The sequence below is a fragment of the Mchenga conophoros genome, linkage group LG22 (genome assembly GCF_057382185.1).
Source record: "Mchenga conophoros isolate Kocher_MC1m ecotype Shallow Benthic linkage group LG22, M_conophoros_male_GT1.1, whole genome shotgun sequence".
Taxonomy (NCBI): domain Eukaryota; kingdom Metazoa; phylum Chordata; class Actinopteri; order Cichliformes; family Cichlidae; genus Mchenga; species Mchenga conophoros.
Window position 1 is genome coordinate 38,117,459 of NC_140546.1, and position 22,933 is coordinate 38,140,391.

Consider the following 22,933-nt stretch of genomic DNA (forward strand, 5'->3'; position numbering starts at 1 on the left):
AAAGGTTAGGAATGGTTGCAGGAGCACGACGGTGCATTTTAAGGGTTGATGTGGCCTCCAGACCTCCCAGATATCAATTCAATCAAGCATGTGTGGAATGTGTTGGACAACCAGGCTGTTCTTCACAGCTTACAGGATGTAAAGAGTTTGCTGCTGCTAACATCTTGGTGCAGACACTCTGGCACATCTTATTACCAGGGCATGGACTTCAGTGGTGTCCGTCCCTGATTGGTCAGGGCTGTTTTGGCAGCAACACAATATTTGGCAGGTGGTCATAACGTTATTCCTGATTGGTGTACATGTTCATCGTTATACTTACATTTATATTTATTTAGTACTTTGAGTCAAACGTTTACTTATATAATGTGAACACTTGCTTCACGATGGCCTAAAGAGATTTTTGTTGCGAGTCCAGAAAATAACGTGTGCTGACTGTGATGTTGTTTTTACATGTTTGCAGTACAGAGCACTGTGAGGGGTCCATGCAGCCACTGGTATCTGTGAGCTTTGTCTGTGTTCTAATACAATAACCTCCTTGGTCTTTGAGAGAGATCACATCAAAATCAATAATTATTTTTTATTGTTTTTTTCTCCTGCTGTTATTTTATTCTTCCACAGGCGGAAAATGCTCTTTACCTTTTACTGTAAGTCACAGTAATGTTGTGCTGACTCTTTAGGACTCGTGCAGAATAAAGACACGTTTGTTTGTTTTTTAAATATTATTTGTGTCACTTTTGCCAGTCTTGTGATCTTTTTGTTTTTACATCTTCCATAATGATTGGCACTTTTTATATCTTCCTATTTATTTTGTTTTATACAGTTTTATATAAAGTACAGTGGCACTGCATATAGTCTGAGAAAATATAAATAAAATTCAAAATGAAATAAAATTTATTAAAGCTCTGAACATTTCAACATATGTGACCAACGACTTGTAGGAGAGATGATTCCATCTAGTGGACAGGAAGTGACATTACACCGTGCTAATCCCGATCATGATCAACACGATGACCAGTCCAACACATAAACCAGCAGTGGGGAGTGTTACTACCGTATGCAGGAGGCACAAATGGTTTAAATGGTTGGAGGCAAATATCGGCAGGTACCAATAAAAAACTTTATTAATATGCCAAATTACAGTTATTTACTGCATTTCTCTGCAGACAAATGAGTTTCAAGTGGTTTCATGTTACGCTTGATTAATGTCAGAATTCTCAAAGAAGTCCAGTGTGCCAGCTAAAAACAGGGGTTTAGTATTTATTTATTTAAATGCGTTTTGGAGCTTTCTTAATTCTGTTCATCAGGACGTTTTCACTGGGAGAAACGTTTCGTCACTCATCCAGGTGACGTCTTCAGTCTCAGCTGACTGCAGGTTTCAATCTTATAAACAGGACATCTGCACAATGACTGAAACCAGCCCACTGAAGGAACAATGGGCTGGGAGGTCAGTTCCTTAATCTTAATTATGCAAACTCTCATTGATCAACAACCTCTGATCAGTGGCCATGAGTCCCATTCACAGAGAGTTGGGGAATGGCTGCAATCACAGCATTGTAAGATGGTGACAGATGCACCCTTAGGCCCCTCCTCCATTCAGAGATGGTCTTTCCCTTTTCACGTAAATGGCCTCCTTGACTCCGCCCTCAAACCAGCGTTCCTCCCTGTCCAGGATGTTACATCCTCATCATTGAAACAGTGTCCACTGGCCTGTAGGTGTGCATAGACTGCAGAGTCCTGGCCTGACGAGGTGGCTCTTCTGTGTTGTAGCCAGAGCTTGTTTGGTTTCCCCGATGTATAAATCCTGGCAAACCTCCTGCACTTAACAGCATACACTATGTTACTCTGTTTGTGTCGGGGGACCCGATCCTTGGGGTGGACCAGTTTTTGGTGCAGCGTGTTTTGGGGTTTAAAAGCCACAGAGACCCGGTGGTTAGAAAAAATGTGTCTCAGCTGCTCCGATACTCCTGACACGTACGGGATCACTGCAGGTTTTTGCTTAGGCAGCGGCTGTCCTTCTCTCCTGTGGGGATGGTGTTCCCTCTGTGTTATAGCGTCCTGATGACACCCAGTTTGTGCTCCAGTGGATGATGAGAGTCAAACCTTAGATACTGACCCATATGTGTAGGTTTACTGTACACGTCAGCTTTTAGATGTCCCCCATTACTGATGGAAATCTCACAGTCTAAGAAGGCTAACCTGCCACTTTTCATATCCTCCCTGGTGAATGTGATGTGTCGGTCCACCGAGTTAATGTGATCTATGAATTGTGGTACGTCCTGAGATTGTATTTTCACCCAGGTGTCATCCACATACCTGAACCAATGGCTTGGTGGTGTTGCAGGGTAGGATAGCAAAGCCCTCTTTTCCACTTCTTCCATGTACAAATTGGCCACGATGGGTGAAACTGGGGAGCCCATGGCACACCCGTGTTTCTGCCTGTAGAACTGAGCCTTGTATGTGAAGAAGGTGGAATGAAGACAGTTCAAACACACTTGGTGGATGCTGACGCTGGTCCTGTTGCTGAGGTCATCCTGTAGTCTCTTACGGACTACCTCCAACGCTTCCATGACTGGGATGCAAGTGAAGAGAGATGTAACGTCGTACGAGACCATGGTTTCATCTGCCTCCATGATGACATCTCTCACCTTCTCAACAAAATCCAAAGTGTTCTGGATGTGGTGTTGAGACCTGTTTATTAGATTGGGGGAAACCTACAGTCAGCTGAGACTGAAGAAGTCCCTTGGATGAGTGACTAAACGTTTCTCCCACTGAAAACGCTACATCCAGAGGAACAGAATCAACTTTTGGAGCCTTCTAAAGTATTCGTTTCCTCGTTCGATGGTCTAATAAATCTGACCTAAACAGGGAAAAGGCTCTCAGGGCACACATACCGATGGGCCAGAGGCTTCATGTTTATTAGGAGGACTGGAGAAATGATATTAGAGCCGTCACAGTTTCTCACAGCATCATCCACCAACTCAAAGAGTTTACTCAACTTTTCTATTCTGCTGGAATCCTGTTGACTCCTGCACTAAACGATATTTAACCTGCTCCTTTACCTCTGGTCTGACAGAAATGTCAATCACACCAACACAGCCCTGACTCTACGAAGTCTGAAACAAACAATCCAATCACAGTCAGGTATGAAAGTGACTCATACGGCAGGTTGTGTACCAATGGTCGTGTTTAATTTTAAACAGGATTATACACAAATAAAAACCATTAGCTTATTTTATTATCTAAAAAAAAAAAAAAAAAAAAAAAAAAAGCCCACACACACAATCCGTATGGACTGGGAGGAAAAGGTGGAAAGGTGAACTCCACAGAGGCCATGATGTCCCGGTTCAGCAGTAGATGGGCTCTGGCAGACTGGATGTCACATAGTCCTGCTGTAACTCTGTGGACTGCCAGTGACAGTCTATCAGTGCATCGTACAGTTCCTCACTGTGCTCCATGAACTTCCTGTTGGCCTCCACCACATCCACCTCCACACTTGGATCTGCGAAACACAAACATCCACTTAGAAGGTATATGCGCTGCAATTACACACAAGCCTCTTTATTAGGTAGACCTCCACCACTCAAGAACGCAAATATTTGTTTTGCCAAATCACAAGGCAGCAGGATGACCTGTTGAAGACCACAACACCAGCATCATCTGTTTAAAACATCAGCAATGGGCCAAACTGCATACACACGAATAAATAAGTAGGAATACTGCTAGTGTTACCCCTCAGCCTACTAGGAGACACACCTATGATATCAATGTCATGTTATCACATTCACAAGACTTTCACAAAACGTGACCTCTGACCTTTAGTTTGAGGTCACTGACATTCAAACTTGTCTGATGTTGTTAGTAGACGAAACGTTTCTTCCACTGTAAATGTCCAGATCAACACAACCAACCCGTTGAAATTGCCTTACCCAGATGATCGAGCATGCATCGAGAAATTTGAACCCACTTTGGCCCCGACTGCTTGAAGCTAGTACGAGCACGTGCGAGTAAATGTGGTTATCCCAGCCGGGCATTTGTCGAAGCAGGGAAGGCGCCTACAGAACGCTCCAAACCCGTAGTGGTCCCTTATGTGTCAGGAGTTAGGGCTGTTCGATATAACGATATATAATCGCATGACGATATAAAAACATCTATCGTTTGTTTCGTGGTGTCGCCAAATAAACTGTTTACTGCAATATTTTTTCATGTTTTGATGTCACTGTAGTGGCTACATTCATTTCTTAAAGCTCTCTCTTTCTCTTATATTTAATATAACCACACTACGGACGGACAAAATGGTAAAACCATCGCGTGTCCGCTTGTTTATTTTCCACATAAACCTTTCACAATAAAGCTCAAGATCCTGTTGAGACTTTTCAAAATAATCTGCATCACGTGAAAGAGTATGCAGAGTGTTTACAGGTGAGAAGCAAAAATGAGCCGTTAGGTGCTCCAAATAAACCTTAGACTCAAACGTTAGAACTTTTCCCCGCAGTACGCCGTGTAATAAATACTCACAAAGAAAACGGCGGCCGTTACAACTTATGTCTAAAAATGTGTCGTTTCATGTATCGGTTAAAGCACTCGACTCAGCTACATGACGCGCAGCTGGAAACACGTCACGCAAGTCGAGCTGCCCGAGATTCACAGAAAATGTAAAATTTTTGTGATTTATATCGTTATCAGGACGATGGATGTCTTATATCGGGATATGAGATTTGGTCATATCGCACAGCCCTACCAGGAGTATCGGAACATTTTCTCTAAACACAGAGTCTCTGTGGCTTTTAAACCCCAAAAAACGCTGCGCCAGAAACTGGTCCACCCCGACACAAACAGAGTAACATAGTGTACGCTGTTCAGTGCCAGGATTCATATATCGGGGAAACCAAACAACCTCTGGCTACAACAATGAAGAACTCGTCAGCGGGGCAGAGCGACATGAGGGAAATCTAATATCACAATATTTTCTTTATATAAATATCACCAAATGTTTAAATAACCTCCAAATGTTATTTTCAACCATATAAACCTAAAATTTCACTGCTATACTCAGTCAAATCGACCATTCAATGGTTTTTTTCTACTTGAATACAAAGAAAAAAATCTGAATGTTTTATTTTAGCCGTTCTTTAACCATCAGGTGCACAGAGGATACTGCCACAGTACGTCTGTGGTCAACACCTTTAACAAAGGATTTTAAAGGTTTCTTTGGTGTGTGGGGAGACGTTCACGTGCAAAGTTTAATATTGCCATGGCAACTCATACTCGATGGTTAGGATAAAGACATTTTAACCATTGTACGTGGAGAGACTCGCGATACAATGAAAATGTTCGATATCACCCAGCCCTACTCGTCAGGCCAGGACTCTGCAGTCTGTGCACACCTACAGGCCAGTGGACTCTTTCAATGATGAGGATGTAACATCCTGGACAGGGAGGAGCGCTGGTTTGAGGGCGGAGTCAAGGAGGCCATTTACGTGAAAAGGGAAAGACCATCTCTGAATGGAGGAGGGGCCTAAGGGTGCATCTGTCACCATCTTACAATGCTGTGATTGCAGCCATTCCCCAACTCTCTGTGAATGGGACTCATGGCCATTGATCAATGGTCATGACCTCCCAGCCCATTGTTAGTCAGTGGTGCTAGTTTCACTTATTGTACAAATGTCCTGTTTATAAGGTTGGAATATGGTATCTAAGCAGATTCTTACTCTGGATGGCATTACCTTGGCCTCCAGTAACGCTGTGAGGAACCTTGGAGTCATTTTTGACCAGGACATGTCCTTCAACGCACATATTAAACAAATATGTAAGACTGCTTTCTTCCATTTGTGCAACATCTCTAAAATTAGAAATATCCTGTCTCAGAGTGACGCTGAAAAACTAGTTCATGCATTTATTACTTCCAGGCTGGACGACTGTAATTCATTATTATCAGGAAGTCCTAAAAACTCCCTGAAAAGCCTTCAGCTGATCCAAAATGCTGCAGCAAGAGTCCTGACAGGGACTAGAAAGAGAGAGCATATTTCTCCTGTTTTGGCTTCCTGTTAAATCCAGGATTCAAAATCCTGCTCCTCACATACAAGGTCTTAAATAATTCAATTCAATTCAATTCAATTTTATTTATATAGCGCCAAATCACAACAAAAGTCGCCTCAAGGCGCTTCATAGATACAGAGAAAAACCCAACAATCATATGACCCCCTATGAGCAAGCACTTTGGCGACAGTGGGAAGGAAAAACTCCCTTTTAACAGGAAGAAACCTCCGGCAGAACCAGGCTCAGGGAGGGGCGGCCATCTGCTGCGACCGGTTGGGGTGAGAGAAGGAAGACAGGATAAAGACATGCTGTGGAAGAGAGACAGAGGTTAATAACAGATATGATTCAATGCAGAGAGGTCTGTTAATACATAGTGAGTGAGAAAGGTGACTGGAAAGGAAAAACTCAATGCATCATGGGAATCCCCCGGCAGCCTACATCTATTGCAGCATAACAAAGGGAGGATTCAGGGTCACCTGGTCCAGCCCTAACTATATGCTTTAGAAAAAAGGAAAGTTTTAAGCCTAATCTTAAAAGTAGAGATAGTGTCTGTCTCCCGAATCCAAACTGGAAGCTGGTTCCACAGAAGAGGGGCCTGAAAACTGAAGGCTCTCCCTCCCATTCTACTTTTAAATACTCTAGGAACAACAAGTAGGCCTGCAGAGCGAGAGCGGAGCGCTCTAATAGGGTGATATGGTACTACAAGGTCATTAAGATAAGATGGGGCCTGATTATTTAAGACCTTGTATGTGAGGAGCAGGATTTTGAATTCAATTCTGGATTTAACAGGAAGCCAATGAAGGGAAGCCAACACAGGAGAAATATGCTCTCTCTTTCTAGTCCCTGTCAGGACTCTTGCTGCAGCATTTTGGATTAGCTGAAGGCTTTTCAGTGAGTTTTTTGGACATCCTGATAATAATGAATTACAGTAGTCCAGCCTGGAAGTAATAAATGCATGAACTAGTTTTTCAGCGTCACTCTGAGACAGGATATTTCTAATCAGGCCCCATCTTATCTTAATGACCTTGTAGTACCATATCACCCTATTAGAGCACTTCGCTCTCACTCTGCAGGCCTACTTGTTGTTCCTAGAGTATTTAAAAGTAGAATGGGAGGCAGAGCCTTCAGTTTTCAGGCCCCTCTTCTGTGGAACCAGCTTCCAGTTTGGATTCAGGAGACAGACACTATCTCTACTTTCAAGATTAGGCTTCAAACTTTCCTTTTTGCTAAAGCATATAGTTAGGGCTGGACCAGGTGACCCTGAATCCTGCCTTAGTAATGCTGCAATAGACGTAGGCTGCCGGGGGATTCCCATGATGCATTGAGTTTTTCCTTTCCAGTCATCTTTCTCGCTCACTATGTGTTAACAGACCTCTCTGCATTGAATCATATCTGTTATTAACCTCTGTCTCTCTTCCACAGCATGTCTTTATCCTGTCTTCCTTCTCTCACCCCAACCAATCACAGCAGATGGCCCCGCCCCTCCCTGAGCCTGGTTCTGCTGGAGGTTTCTTCCTGTTAAAAGGGAGTTTTTCCTTCCCACTGTCGCCAAAGTGCTGCTCACAGGGGGTCATATGATTGTTGGGTTTTTCTCTGTATCTATGAAGCGCCTTGAGGCGACTTTTGCTGTGATTTGGCGCTATATAAATAAAACTGAATTGAATCCTGCAGTCAGATGAGACTGAAGAAGTCACTTGATGATGAAATGTTTCTCCCACTGAAAACGCTGCAGCCAGATGAACAGGATCAACCTTTTTGGAAACTACTGCTCATCTTTTTCTTATTTTTTTAAGTCTGGCATGTGAAAATAATGACAAGCAACAGCAAGCAGCTGCCACCCAGGCTAAATGCTAACCTTCCAGTCCTTCGTCCTCCTGAACGGTTTCACTCTCCTAAAACAAACAAACAAGAGGTTAGAATGATTCCATCTGTTTAACAATAACTGATATCTGCAACTCTGGTTTAACAGAGACAGCAGTTACCTGTGCAGCAGAATACTGTGAGTAATCATACTGCGGATAGTTGTAGCCATACATTCCTCCAGTCTGGTCATAGCCCCAGGAAGAATAAAAGCCAGGATAGGTCTGCTGCTGGTACTGGGTGTACTGGTCATAGTTTTGTCTGTATCCAGAGGTAGACTGCCATGATTTGTGCTCCGACTGCTGCTGCTTGTTCTTTAAGCTTAGAGAGGAAAGCACAGAAACACTCGTGAACTGAGCCAGTCCTTGGGGCTGTACTACGGGCACAAATACAGCCGTGTCCTGACAAAGGGAGGTAAGATTCTGAGAACTCACTTGTTAGCAGCCAGGCTCAATCGCAGAGGCTTGCCACCCAGCCCCACAGCTCCCTGACACTCCTCTAACGCCCGCTTCTGCAGCCGCTCATCAGGGAACTGAACGAAGCCACAGCCCCTGCAGAGAAACACGGCGGTGTTAAACTCACGAGGGAGCAACTCGTCTTAGGACCACCAGAAGTTTTCTTATGTTTACACCACATTTTAAAACAGAGGGTAAGAAAACGCTCTAGATTCAGTTTAGTTTGGATACTCCGGGATCATGTTTGAGTCTGGATAGGCTCAGATAAAGACCAACACTTAATTATACATTCGTGGTGCTGTTGATTTTGGCTGCCAGTTAAATCCACAGGCAGTATGGTGAGTGTGGAAAAAGTCTTTTTATACACAGTTACACAAAATACTGCAGAAAAATCAGGGTTAGACTGAAGTTAGCAGCACACGTAGCAGAACATAGTCGCAGCTATGGAGCGGAGCAGTGTCTGTAACATGTTCATATACTGTCTGTCAAATTCATCGCTTCAAAGTTCATCAACAGTCAATAATTGTCCCTTTTACGATAATTAACACGTGTGTAGGTCCCCGTCAGTGAATCACTGCCTTATTGTGGTGAAAGGGTCTGATTGTTTGTTTGCTGTAGGGGCAGACTGGTCCTGAATGAAGGACCAGAGAAAGAGCGATTCAGAAGACCCCCGTGACTACAACATCAAGGCAACAGTTCACCCTGCCCGGGATACCGGGGGCCATGAGAGGCAGTGGGTATCCTGGTATCCACTTGCCTTGGGGTTTTCCTCAGTGGACGAGAGGGTTTGCTCCCTGAACGGGTCCTGACTGTCATCTGCACGCGCCAAAGGACCATTCAGAGTATCCCGCCTTCTTGGGAGTCCCTGTGTGGGGACTCTGTCATCCTACTGGGGGACTTCAACGCTCATGTGCGCACTGACAGTGAGACCTGGAGGCGCCATTGGGAGGGATGGCCTTGCTGACCTGAACTCAAGCAGTGATGTTACCGGAGTGTTGTTTGTCAGTTTGTCCATAACAAACGCCATGTTTGAACATAAGGGTGTCCGTAAGTGATCGCAGTACCAGGTCGCCCGAGGCCGCAGGCTGATGACTGATTGTGTAATCGTATCATCAGATTCACGGCCGGATGTTCTGGACACTCTGTGAGAGGAGGACTGAGTTGTCAGTTAATCACCACCTGGTGGCGAGTTGGACCAGGTGGCGGGGGAGGACAGACCTGCCACACCAACACGTATAGCGAGGGTGAAAATATGACTGGATGAGTGCAGCAATGCCATTCTGTAGATCCAAATGTGTTCTGACATGTTAATACTTACTTGGAGTTGCCCATGCTGTCCAATACCACTTTTCCACCACGACAGGAAGGGTAACGATTGTAAAAAAACTCATAAAGCATCCCATCATCCACATCTGGAGTGAGATCTCCGACAAACAGAGAATACATCTGCCTACAACAAGAAGAGACAAAGTCAGAGCAGCGCTCCGTGATGGTTCTGTCATTAGGACCGTTCCGGTCACCTTGGATAATTCTGCTTGTCCACCTGGACTCACCCGCTTTCCTGTTTTCCAAAGGTCGCTCGGTTTAACTTGAATCTTGTGGGCTATGAGAAAATAAAGTCCAATCAATCAACAAATGAATAAAATCTCTGAAATGATGAACAAACAAACAAAAGATAAGGCTGTTGTTAGCAACTGCTGTTCTCCATACCGGGTTGGCTCCCGGTAAAGGTTTTCCATTGATTTTGCGGAGACACCTCTCGGCTGTGGCCTCGTCTGTCATCTCCACAAAACAGTAACCCAGAGCACCCCTGGGGGACGACACACTATTTAACGTCATTATAGAATAACTGCAAATAAGAATACTGCATGTGAATTCAGCTCTTACCCTGTCATCTTGTTGCGGATGATCCTGACATTAACCACCTGCTCGCCCATGGTGGAAAAAGCTCTGGTGATGAACTTCTCATCCATGTAGGTCTCCAGCTGCAGAGCAGCAAAAACAGTTAGCTATGTGATCACTGTAGTGATTACTGTTAGGAACGAGTCGGGCTTCAGCTAAATGTTTCTAACAAGAGAGGGAAGATAAATCTCCTTTGGTCCACAGAACTGCACAGTGAGAAATAAAATGTGAAATTCCCCCTTTTCTAATGAATCTGTCACAAATCTGGGCTCAAAGTAATGCTGGTCTAGTTAAAGTGCGACTTATCACAGCTGTGCCACTCCTATCAAACTGAGGGTACAGTTTGCACAGGCTCACCTAAACTGGACAATTGGAAATATGCTGCCTGGTCTGACAAGTCTCGAGCTCTGCTGCAACATTTGGGGGACAGGGTCCCAGGTTTAGATTTTTAAATACATAGTGAGATTGAAAAGATGCAAAAATATACACGTTCCAATCATTTGCTGGTGATTTTACCAAGATAGTTTAACTACAACCATTTCTAGGTTATACAATACACGACACATTTTGCAAATATTGTTGAGTCTTATGCATCACATCTTATATAAGTGAGATGGATGTTAGTTTCCCTTTGAGCGATTTGCCTCTTAACATAACAATTAAAGTGATTTTAAAAGTTTGCATTTTGTGTGTCACAGGACATGCTATGGATGATGCCCGCATTACCCGGTTATTTCTCTGTGTAAGAAAGTCGTCAGCAGCTTCTCCTACAGCTGGAGGAAGAGAAGAGAGCTGGCTGAAGTGCAAATACAGCTGGGTCTTCCAAGTCACCAGCTACTCACAGAGGCAACAGCTCGCTGGGGATCAAGGCTTCTCGTGATAGAGAGAGTTCTGGAGCAGGAAAGAGCACTTTCTAAAGTACTCTGTCGACATGAAAACCAGACCTCTAGTCCCTACTTGGCAGGACATAGAGGTCCTGGAGGCAGTTCAGAAAGCTCTCAAACCCTGTCAGGACTTCACTGATGCACTTTCAGGAGAGAAGTATGTGACCCTGTCCTGTGCTACACCTGTTTAACACTAGTCTCCTGGCACCTGGAGAGGTGACCTGTTGGACATGGCTTCTTTTGCCACGGTTCAGGGCGAAATACATCCCTAGTGAGAAAATTAATGCACTAAAACATAAACTCGTCTTGGAGGCAGAGTCTCTGCTCAGCTATCAGGGCACGTGTTTGTCTGAGCTGCCTGATCCAGCCGTGCCTGAGTCTGCAGACCAAGAAGAAGCAGCAGTGGGTGACACAGCTAAAAAGAGATCACTGGCAAGCTTCTCCCAGCACAGCCACCAACACTGGTTTCACAAGGAGGGAGGCAATCGAAAATGAATTTTCTAGCTACCTGTTGTCAGTTTGTGTAGAGTGATGCTGACCCTCTCAAATGGTGGAAGGAACATGAAGTTGCCTTTCCAGCACTGAGCCTCCTGGCCGAGAAATACCTTTGTGTGCCAGCTACCAGCTCCCCTTCTGAAAGGACTTTTAGTTGCAGTGGAAACATGGTAACCTGCCACAGGGCATCCTTGAAGCCTGATACTGTTGACAGATTAGTTTTCCTGGCACAAAATCTGGAAGCTGTACAGTAGCTGGCCTTGCCAATTGTTTGTGTTCTTTCTATATTGTTATTGTCATTGGAGATTTGCACAAAGACCCACTGAGCAAAGGATGTAATTTTGTTCATTTCATTCAATCTGTTTACATGTTTGGTTTTTTGCACAAAGTACCAGATGATTGTTCAGGAATACACACAAAGAAGCAAAACTTTACTTCAGTGTAAGCCACTTCCAAAGGCCAAGTTGCCTTTGTCACTTTTGCTCTGCATCTTTTTAGTTTACATTTAGTTTACAATTGTGAGCTTTTTGTTATACATGAAAAAAAATTTTTTACATTTTATTTATGGAGCATTATTAAATAATAAACGTTGACAATTTATTTTTGACTAATTTTTCATGTACATCTGCAGTTGTATGTTAATAAAAGTGCCTGTGTGACATCTGGGACAAGCAGCTTTGACTAAGAACTCTGTTTGTTCTTACTTTATGGGATTAAAGAAAAATAATCAAGATATATACTGTTTATCGCCACCCAGCTAAAAAATATCGAGATATGAATTTTGGTCCATATCGCCCAGTCCTATTGGTGCTGTATAAATAAAACAGAATTGAAATTGCTTGCATTAATAAATAGACTGTAGTCAGCAGGATCTGTGACACTGTTAAACACAAAATAAAGAAATTTGCTGTTTTGTACCCACAGCATCATTACCAACCGAGTCCACTTTATAGAGCTGTTATACTTGTTGCTGCCCTCTTGGCCAGATCGATCTCGGACAAAAACAAACATTTTTATTGTCATTGAGACTCTTGAGCTGCATTAAGGATATAAAGTGACTTGAGATCATTCATGAGAGATTTGTCTGACATATTACCAGCAAGATATTAACAACAAAGACTGGAAATCGCTTTTAGTGCAACACTGGTATCAGCCAGCGAGTTGCAAGAATTTGTTGCAGTAGGTCTGATAAGGAAAAGTCACTGTTATGGGTAAAGACCGGTTAAAACCGTGTCCTGGGTTTATCCGCGGCTAAGCTGCGGAACGCGGATGTATGCTAAATGTATGCTACACGAGAAAGCGTGTTTTGGTCTGTCCACGGTTGGTGTTGGCCCCTGACTGCCACATTAAACACAAAGTAACCGTCTTACAGGAACTCCGTACAAAGTTTTGTGCGGCAACGCAACATTACATGAAGTCAAGTTACGTTCATTTGGCGTGTGCGGCTCGTTTACAGCTAGCTAACACTCACGGTCAGACCAAACAAGTTACCGCGACAACAAGCTGGAAGCAACTCACGTTTCCCATCCATAGCGTACTCATGGCGCTGCCGCGGTGAAGATCCGACCACGAATACGGTTTACGGTCCAACTGCTAAACTACACCGAAGCTTCCTGTACGCTTTAGCCTAACGCGGACCACGCGCCACCGCTAGGTCCTACGTCACTCAAAAGGGCTTTGGAGCGTGATGTCACGGGAGGGGGCGTGGCTGCCGAGGCGCCATTTTAGCAGGCCAAACAAAGGAGCGAAAGCACACGGATGGCATCAGCAATGGTTCGCACTTGCTGTGTTGTCGGTTGTAATGATCGCACGATCGTGAAGGTAATAAGCTGGAAATGGGCTGTTTTTATTCTTTCCCCACCTGGAAGCATCGTGAGGCAGCTCGTGTATCCATGTTACCAAAAGAAGCGCCTGGATAGCAGCTGTGAGACGAGCTCCACAGACATCTGTTGGTGCTCCAGACATTTTCATTCAGGTAAGATCTGAATAAGTTCATATCACTCTTTGTAGCCTATTAGTGTTATTTTCAATGCGCTCTGAGCTCATACCAAATTAGAACAAACATCCTACTGAGTGATTTTGTAGATTTATGTTCTGTTTATAGAGTTGCTATTTGTTTTTCATTATTGCAGCAAACCAGTGGCGTGTCCAGCGGGGTGGCCTGGGGGGGCACAGGCCACCCCCCCAACCAGACTGGCCACCCCAGGTGCCACCCCAAAGGCAAAACAATAAAATTCAATCAAATATCAAATGTACGATTATGTTTTCACGGTGAAGCTCAGATATCTGAGTGTAAGTGAATGCAGCACCGGCTTCTGCGCTATGTGCATCACGTTAGCAAAGGTAGGAGAGCCAAGCACGAAAGAGGCACTGCAGGAAACAATTTTTCGGTGAAAGAAAATGAGGACAGAATAAATGTCAGTAATATTAAGTTTGTTGAGTTTAGTAAACTTCGGTGAAATTAGAATACCAAGGAAAAAATAACACTTAAAAGAATTATTGGAATATTTCAGACAGTATGCTACTGAGGGCAGCTAACATAAGAGTTATGAGTTATAAGATGTAATCTAAGTCGTAACATTGCTGTATGGAGCTGCAGATTTGGTTGCAGGTTAACATAGCTGGACTGGCCATCGGGCTTATTTGACTTATTTTTTATTTATTTTGTAATGGCATGAACAGTGAGAGGTGGTGGATCGGCCAGATGCAGGTCGATGTGTAAAAATAACTCAGTTGTTTGGTGGTGGCTATGGCAGGGCTTCCACAGAGGCCAGCAGGTGGATGAGGGAAGGGGAGGCAGGAGGAGAGCCCCGAGGCAGCCGCCAGTCCGAGTGTCAGGTGAACTGAACTTCAGGTAAGAAGTGATGACCTGCAGTCTATCTGGGTCAGATATAAACCAAGTTTAGGTGGAGTTTATTTTCATGTTGCTGACTTTTTACCCTCAGTTGCAATAACTCATACTGCGTTCTAGCCAGCTTGATGGAGTTTTTATACAGTACAGCTGGGTGGGTGCTATGATGTTACTGATAGTGAACTTTATTTTATTCATAAGGTTAGTTAGTAGAGTTGCCAACGACTCCTTAAAAATGGAATGGTCCCTCAATCAGAGAAAATATTACACGTTTCGTATTGAGCTGAGAAGAGACGCAGTTTGTCCCGGACTTTAGCTAGAATGGAAAAAGACACAAAGCTGGATTTATTCTGTCGTTATGCTGCACAGCTGCCTCTTCTTCTCTCATCCTCTCCCCTGCCTCTCCTGTTGCTACTTCAATCATGAAACTGATCAATGATCAGCTGATCGGCTCTCTTGTTTGTTTATCGCCCACTTTGCGCCAGAAAGAGGAAACCAGCGGATGTCGCGCAGCAGCACGTTTAAGCTTGATCAGCTGTTGTTAGAATTTATTTAATATTAATTTCTAGTATCAGCTGATGTTTGCTGGAGCCACAGCTGTAAAGCTGCTGGTCATGATGTTGGTTTGGATATGTGGTGAGAGGGAAACATGAAGATGAAACCAGGAGATGTCCTTACTGGATCATCAGAGCTGAACAGGTGATGGAGAAACAGGTTTACCTTTTAGGTGACATGAATGAGTTGAAGTTATGAACTGTTTCTGAGAGACAAATAACACCAGGATCCTTTTCTAAGCAGCTGACAGCTGGTAACTGTGCAGGGGCAGATCTAGCACAGCTTTTGCCAGGGGGCCAGGTAGGGCATTAACAGGGAGAGGGGGGCACAAAGAAATACTTTTCTTTCTTATTCTCATTTAAAATATCTCACTTTTATTAAATAATTATCTGAATCTTACAACCAAAGTTTTTATCTGACGTAAAATGTATAGAAATCATACATATACCAACAAGACTGTACATCACTGTCACAACAGGGTTTGTTTTCATTCAAAGGCTTTATGGCTTTAATACCTGGTGGGCCGGTCTGTAGTCAAAATGCCCGATTTTCTGTCCCAGTCCAGCCCTGCAGGTTAATACTGGCAGTGTCACCGTGTCAGCTGACTGGATTTCATCATCAGCCAGTGTTGTTCTTTATCAATATTACCAAACTTTACCATAAGGCAGCACAGAAAGTATTTACTTGCTTTCAGGTTTTATTCAAATGTTAGTCTTTTCAGTTGTTTCTCCACTTTTTTCCTGTTTCAAAATCAAACACCAGGTTGTGAGAAGATTATCTTCTTTTTTTAACAGGCAGATAAAGTTTAGCATTGGAACTGGATAATTTGTCAATTGTTTGTTACAAATGTTCGTATTTTAATATTCAAAAATGTTTTTGCCCAAAACATATGTGCACTACATGTCAATAAAAATACTATGCAAATATGGATGTCCTTGACTGCTGAATAAACACTGACTGATTGTATCTCTTGTACTTTATCAACGCAGTATCTAAAAACTTTGCACCGTAGTGGTTAAAATCTCATTCTAATAAGAGTTAAAAGCGCATTCGGTTATTAGGTTTACAGGGTTATTGAATTATGGTTAACGGTTGGTAGAATTGTTTTTAACATTATGTGCCAATTACATCTGCCACCCTTCTCCAAATCTGTGCCCCTACCTGGCCCCCCCAACAGAAATTTTCTAGACACGCCACTGCAGCAAACCAGCCTATGAAATGGATGAAACACCCTGACTGGGTTCCAGCGCTACACAAGGGACCTGCTTCAAACAAACCACCATGCCAATCAGATTACTTCTTCCATGTGAGGCTGAAGAGGGGACCCTCCTGGATAAGATGGTGAAGGTTTGCTGCGTTTTGGTGAACATGTGCCCCAGTGTGGCAGTAAAACCAGGGAAAAGAAACTTGCTCTTGTTAAGAACTCTTAAAAGTCTTGTGCTGTTTATGTAGTGACAGTAAATTACAGAACGCTATAGTGGGTGATATTATTTAAATGCTGTCGTGATTTTATGTGAACATTTTGTCATTTGTAAACTACACATGACATGGATTCTACATTGTTACTGATGTGATGTTCTACAAAGTGCTTTTAATCTTTTTTTAAAAGGCAAACATGTATTTCTTTATTCAACTTTTGAACAGTGGTACTTAGTAAGTACACATTCAGCAAATCCAAATTACTTACATGGCAGTGCACTTCAGGCACAAATGTAGACCCCTAAATACAACATTATGGGTCATTCAGAACAGAACTATGCTTGGAGAAATATTTTCCCATCAGTTGATCCAACTCTTCCACAGTAGCAGGTGGAATTTTTCTTTTTTGAGGACGGCTCCTTTTACCTGTCAATATGGATGGTCTGTTTATGTTTTGATCGAGAGCCTTTTTTTGGGCAGCTGAAGAGGAGAAGTCTATCTTACAGCCAACCACTGGCTGTATCTTGGTCATATTACCCAGCAAAACCCAGTATGCAGGTTCATCTGTAACAGTCCTTGTGCCAAGGATCAACACTGCTGCTTCTACTTTAAACAGAAGAGCAGCGACATGGCTGCAGGTCTCCACGACTCCGGCCATACAGGTGCAGTGGCCGGCTCAACCTTCCCTGTGATGCTCACAGTGACCCATGGCTGCAATGCTGGTTCATTCAGTCTTTGAGAGTGCAGCACCTGAAACACACACCAAGTTCATAAATGTGTTTGATCTACTTTGTTACTCTATTACTCTATTTAATTTGTAAAATATGTGTGTGTACACACACACACACACACACACACACACACACGTAGAAAAATATTTAGTATACACATCCAGAAATGCATATACTATTATATATTGTACATATATTTATTAGTTTCAGATGTAGCCATTCTTGTATTTTGCTTGTTTACATTATTGTATTTTGCACAACTCTGTTGCTTGTGAAGCTCGCACACAAGAATTTCACTCACATGTGCTGTACCAGTGTACCTGCACATGTGATGTGACAATAAAAGTGATTTGATTTGATTTGAAGTTCTGCCTTTCAAGTTGCCTCGAGCCCAGCACGCTCCAGAAGATAGGTAGGCAAGTTTGTTGTGCTCAGGAACTGGGTAGGTTGTGTGTGTGTGTGTGTGTGTGTGTGTGTGTGTAGCAGAAGGTAAGTTGGTCAAGAAGAATAAGTTGTTCGGTTACCATTAATTGTTGGCTAGCTTGTGAGAATTGGCACAGGTGTGTGTGTGGTGGTGGTTTTTTTTCAGGCTGGAATGGCGTTCCAGTTGAATCAGCTGGAGCTGACGAGCACTGGGCCTACATCTGTTGGTGAACAGGTGTCCAGAGGCTCATTTATGAGCAATAACATCCACCTGGTTCCAGTTTTCTGGGAGTCCAATGTTCATAGCTTCTTTATTGCCTTTGAACGCATAGCGACCGCACTGCAATGGCCTCAGGACATGTGGTGCGTGATGTTACTATGTAAGTTGACAGGTAAGGCTCAGGAGGTTTGTTCTGCTTTGTCAATGGAGGACTGCTTAGTTTATGAAAAGCTTAAAAGTGCTGTCCTCCAAGCCCATGAACTCATACCTGAAGCCTATAGGCAGAACTTTCGAGGTTTGGAGTTGGCACAGGGTCAGTCCTACCTTGACTTTGCTAGGGAGAAGGCAAAGCTCTTTGATAGGTGGTGTTCTGCAAGCCAGGTTAACGACGTGGGGTCCATACGTGAGCTTATGCTGGTGGAAGATTTTAAAAACTCGGTTCCTGAGTCTATTTCTTGTTATTTAAGTGAGCAAAGGGTTTCCACTCTACAGCAGGCTGCCATACTGGCGGATGGGTTTACCCTAACTCATAAAACAAACGCGGTGGAATGTGACATCCCTTCTCACGGTAACACATCTTGGAGAGCTAGGAGGGAGCCAGCTAACAAGGCTGAAAAAGTTGTGGTTTCGAGACCCAAAACGAAGCTTTGTTTCTTTTGCCACAACCCTGGACACCTCATTGCTGACTGTTCGAAATTGAAACTCAAACGGAAAGCCGACTCAAAGCAAAAACTGCCTGCTTTGAGAAAAGCTAGTCGTGGTTCTCAAACCGACCAGGTTGCCAGGCCTAGTAAAAGGCTACACTTGGAGCATAATTGCTCAATCGTGTCATGTAGTCAGTGTGAGAGGTCAACTAACCCTGAGCTGCTGCTGGTTGACAATGTCCCTGTTCCTCAACATGACCTGCAGGTGGACAGATCATGTATAACACCACCACTCAGATCTGCACCCCTGACTAACAAGCATGCCTGTACCCGTGACCGGAGCAATTGTCTGAAAACTCTTACAGTAAGGTCTTCTGACTGCCTGCTGTGTTCTCCACATGTGATGGCTCAAAGCCCTAGCTATCGCATGAGACGTTGTTTTGAGGGTCTGCGGCCACCCTCAGTAAGTATTTTGAACCCATTGAGATGGGGTTGGCAACTTCCGCGGGCAATGCCTAACCGTTGCTATGGGGTAGGTGGAAAGCCTGCAATTTGTTGATGCGACGGTTACGGACATGATTAGTTGTTTTGGTTATCATAATCATTGGACAAACCATGGGTTTGTATTTATGGGAGGGGGTGTTACGGCCCTAGCAGGGCCTCCTCCTGAACGGCCTCCCTCCTATGTGCCTGTGTGGGCGTGTCCCACTACCCCTTCTGCCTGAGGTGCCACCTTTCCCTTTTGTGCAGCTGACTCTCATCAGTAATTAAAAGTATTTAAGCCCAGGGAAAGGTGAGCTCTGGGCGGGAGTGCCAGTAGTGTGTTTTCAGCTAGTGAGCTGTGTTTGGTGGTTTTCAGCTGGTGAGCTGCTTTTTCGCTTACGTTTTACTTTATTGATTGACCAACGCCTGAGTTTTGTTTGTTGTTTTTCAAAAATGGTGATAGCGGCTTGTTCGTCTCTTTTAGTTGAATTACTTCAATAAAACTGTTTTATTTAACTGTTTCGCCTCCTTGATTCCTTTTTCTGACCCGGTCACTTTTGTTACTTCCCCCTCATCGCCTAGACCCCCCCCAGGGGAACGTAACAACTTTATCATAAATGTAACAAAGTGTTTAGAAAGTTGGCACATACATGTAATTTTTCATTTCTTTATGTGTCCATCTATAGAACGCTGCATTTTATACAGGGAGTGCAGAATTATTAGGCAAGTTGTATTTTTGAGGAATAATGTTATTATTGAACAACAACCATGTTCTCAATGAACCCAAAAAACTCATTAATATCAAAGCTGAATGTTTTTGGAAGTAGTTTTCAGTTTGTTTTTAGTTTTAGCTATTTTAGGGGGATATCTGTGTGTGCAGGTGACTATTACTGTGCAGAATTATTAGGCAACTTAACAAAAAACAAATATATACCCATTTCAATTATTTATTTTTACCAGTGACACCAATATAACATCTCCACATTCACAAATAAACATTTCTGACATTCAAAAACAAAACAAAAACAAATCAGCGACCAATATAGCCACCTTTCTTTGCAAGGACACTCAAAAGCCTGCCATCCATGGATTCTGTCAGTGTTTTGATCTGTTCACCATCAACATTGCGTGCAGCAGCAACCACAGCCTCCCAGACACTGTTCAGAGAGGTGTACTGTTTTCACTCCTTGTAAATCTCACATTTGATGATGGACCACAGGTTCTCAATGGGGTTCAGATCAGGTGAACAAGGAGGCCATGTCATTAGTTTTTCTTCTTTTATACCCTTTCTTGCCAGCCACACTGTGGAGTACTTGGACGCGTGTGATGGAGCATTGTCCTGCATGAAAATCATCTTTTTCTTGAAGGATGCACACTTCTTCCTGTACCACTGCTTGAAGAAGGTGTCTTCCAGAAACTGGCAGTAGGACTGGGAGTTGAGCTTGACTCCATCCTCAACCCGAAAAGGCCCCACAAGCTCATCTTTGATGATACCAGCCCAAACCAGTACTCCACCTCCACCTTGCTGGCGTCTGAGTCGGACTGGAGCTCTCTGCCCTTTACCAATCCAGCCACGGGCCCATCAAGACTCACTCTCATTTCATCAGTCCATAAAACCTTAGAAAAACCAGTCTTGAGATATTTCTTGGCCCAGTCTTGACGTTTCAGCTTGTGTGTCTTGTTCAGTGGTGGTTATGGGCAGAAATCTGTGCCATCAGAAACTGAATTTGAATAAGTTAAATTTGAATTTGAATTTATGGTTTGAAAATGATCATCACTAAATTGAAATTGAATTTTATATTTTGAAAATGAATTGATTTGCTTTGAAACTGCATTTTATCCTTTAAAAATTCAGCTCTTGAATAATTTCAGTTTCACTTCTCACCATTCAGTTTCAGTTCCAAAATTCAGTTTTTTGGAACTTACATCCGGTTCCGGTTCAAGCGCAGATTAATAGAACTACGTTTTACTAGCGGACCGAAAGTGTTACTGACGGGAATCTACAGCATCTTGAGCTGAATTAAGACTTCAGAAGTCATTCGTCATGTCGAATGACCAGCGGATAAACTCTCAGGTTGGTAATAAATGTACTACATGTATAAGAACAAGCGTCATGTTAACAAATGATAGCCGTAAGGTAACTTTTATGCTTATTGTAGCTGTTAGCTAAAAACGCTAATTTAGCGTAGTTTGCCCTGAATTCAGCTTTGACAACAAATATGATCGACTGTTTCTAGTAGAATTCCAAAGTTGTCATCTTGTACCCTCTCAGAGTACCCCCTCTGTATGCTTGCAGAGACCCCTACAGTAGGGAAACATGCAAAACGGTGTCCAAACCTTTGTGTTTTAGCTTTATTTATGTCTTACACAGCATCCCAACTCTGTAGCTAACTTAATAACTTTAGCTAAAGTGAATAGTTAGTCTGATTCATTAGTGCAGCATTACTGGATCACCTCTGTTTGAATTGATATAGTATTGAGTATTGCACACCTTGTGCTTTTGGGCACTCCAGTGATGTTGCAGCTCTGAAATATGGCCAAACTGGTGGCAAGTGGCATCTTGGCAGCTGCACGCTTGACTTTTCTCAGTTCATGGGCAGTTATTTTGTGCCTTGGTTTTTCCACACGCTTCTTGCGACCCTGTTGACTATTTTGAATGAAACGCTCGATTGTTCGATGATCACGCTTCAGAAGCTTTGCAATTTTGAGACTGCTGCATCCCTCTGCAAGATATCTCACTATTTTTGACTTTTCTGAGCCTGTCAAGTCCTTCTTTTGACCCATTTTGCCAAAGGAAAGGACGTTGCCTAATAATTATGCACACCTGATATAGGGTGTTGATGTCATTAGACCACACCCCTTCTCATTACAGAGATGCACATCACCTAATATGCTTAATTGGTAGTAGGCTTTCCAGCCTATACAGCTTGGAGTAAGACAACATGCATGAAGAGGATGATGTGGACAAAATACTCATTTGCCTAATAATTCTGCACTCCCTGTAGTATAAATCCGCCTGTTCTCTGTCAGAAACCTGCCTGCAGAAAATGAACCTAAAGTATGTCATGGAAGGATGTCATCACTTTAGAGATGGAGAAAGCATAAAGTGACAATTATGAATCACTTAATATGATAATGAGATTCTGCAGGTCATTAATCGATGTATAAAACTAAAATAAAATGTATTTTTAGTGACACAGGACACAAACATGGAAGCAAGGTGTATAATTAGGATTATTTATAATAAACATTAATAAATTATTGCAATTTCTTTAACCATAGAGAATAACTAAATTGTCACAATTTAGTCACATCAATGCACTGAACTCACTATGTTATCCCTCTGACAGCCTCCACATGTTCTCACTGTAATTTCCCCTCATGAATGAATTTATGCTGCACTAATCTGAATGTTCGGGAGGAAGTCGAACGCATTTCACTCGCAGTACTCGAGCTGACTTACCTTTGTTGGAATGACGGCGTACTCACGACGTGGAGGCTTAAAAATAGCCAAATCTTGTACCCAACCATTGGTGAACTGGATGTGCGCCTCCAGAGATTTATAATTGCGAAATTGGTTCGCCGTGTACGCGCTGACTCCACAGGTACGAGAATAGATCACGCTACGTCAACGGCGGTTGGTCCTCAGGGTTTCTACTCCACTGCTGTTATTTCATACGGGTCCACATTTTCAATGCACGCTATTTTTTTGCAAGTACCGTCTCGTTGCATCCGGTCGCAGTCTGTCTCTGTACCGTCCTTTTTCTTTTGAGCTGCTTTTAAGTGCGGTTCGTAGCACTCTTCCTTCCAACACAGTGGCCGTGTCCCTGTCACCTGGACTCCTCTGTAACATTTATTTGACACTTGATTGAATTTTATTTTTCTGTAACTCAGAGTATTGACCACATTCTAACATTACACGTTCAAGTGTTTCACACTTCCCCGTCTCATGCTTATTCATCTTTTTTACAGTGT

The 22,933-nt window shown here is 43.1% G+C and overlaps 1 protein-coding gene and 1 long non-coding RNA gene across 3 annotated transcripts; one reads left to right on the forward strand and one right to left on the reverse strand.

Annotated features, from left to right (window-relative positions):
• Positions 1–3,168: 3,168 nt before the first annotated feature.
• Positions 3,169–13,310, reverse strand: LOC146549900 (tRNA selenocysteine 1-associated protein 1-like). Of its 2 annotated transcripts, none has more exons than XM_085263194.1 (9): positions 13,151–13,310; positions 10,239–10,336; positions 10,062–10,161; positions 9,905–9,954; positions 9,670–9,801; positions 8,331–8,447; positions 8,019–8,217; positions 7,892–7,928; positions 3,169–3,499 (listed from the first exon to the last, which is right to left on the reverse strand). In XM_085263194.1, exons 1-9 carry the CDS (start codon positions 13,172–13,174, stop codon positions 3,345–3,347), a joined length of 912 nt encoding a protein of 303 aa, XP_085119320.1. In that variant the 5' UTR covers positions 13,175–13,310; the 3' UTR covers positions 3,169–3,344. The 2 variants fall into 2 exon arrangements, with proteins under 2 accessions (XP_085119320.1, XP_085119319.1); XM_085263193.1 differs by having other exon boundaries at positions 10,062–10,176.
• A 77-nt stretch (positions 13,311–13,387) lies between these two features.
• Positions 13,388–19,474, forward strand: LOC146549901 (uncharacterized). The gene is made up of 2 exons (XR_014890530.1): positions 13,388–13,607; positions 14,389–19,474. It is a non-coding gene; the product is annotated as an uncharacterized LOC146549901 (long non-coding RNA).
• Positions 19,475–22,933: the final 3,459 nt, after the last annotated feature.

Coding starts and splice junctions, on each gene's coding strand:
- LOC146549900 (XM_085263193.1), bottom strand. CDS start 13,174: ATGAGTACGCTATGGATGGGAAAC. Junction 10,337..13,150: donor GTACGCTATGGATGGGAAAC/GTGAGTTGCTTC, acceptor GCTGCTCTGCAG/CTGGAGACCTACATGGATGA. Junction 9,802..9,904: donor TTTGGAAAACAGGAAAGCGG/GTGAGTCCAGGT, acceptor TTCTTGTTGTAG/GCAGATGTATTCTCTGTTTG.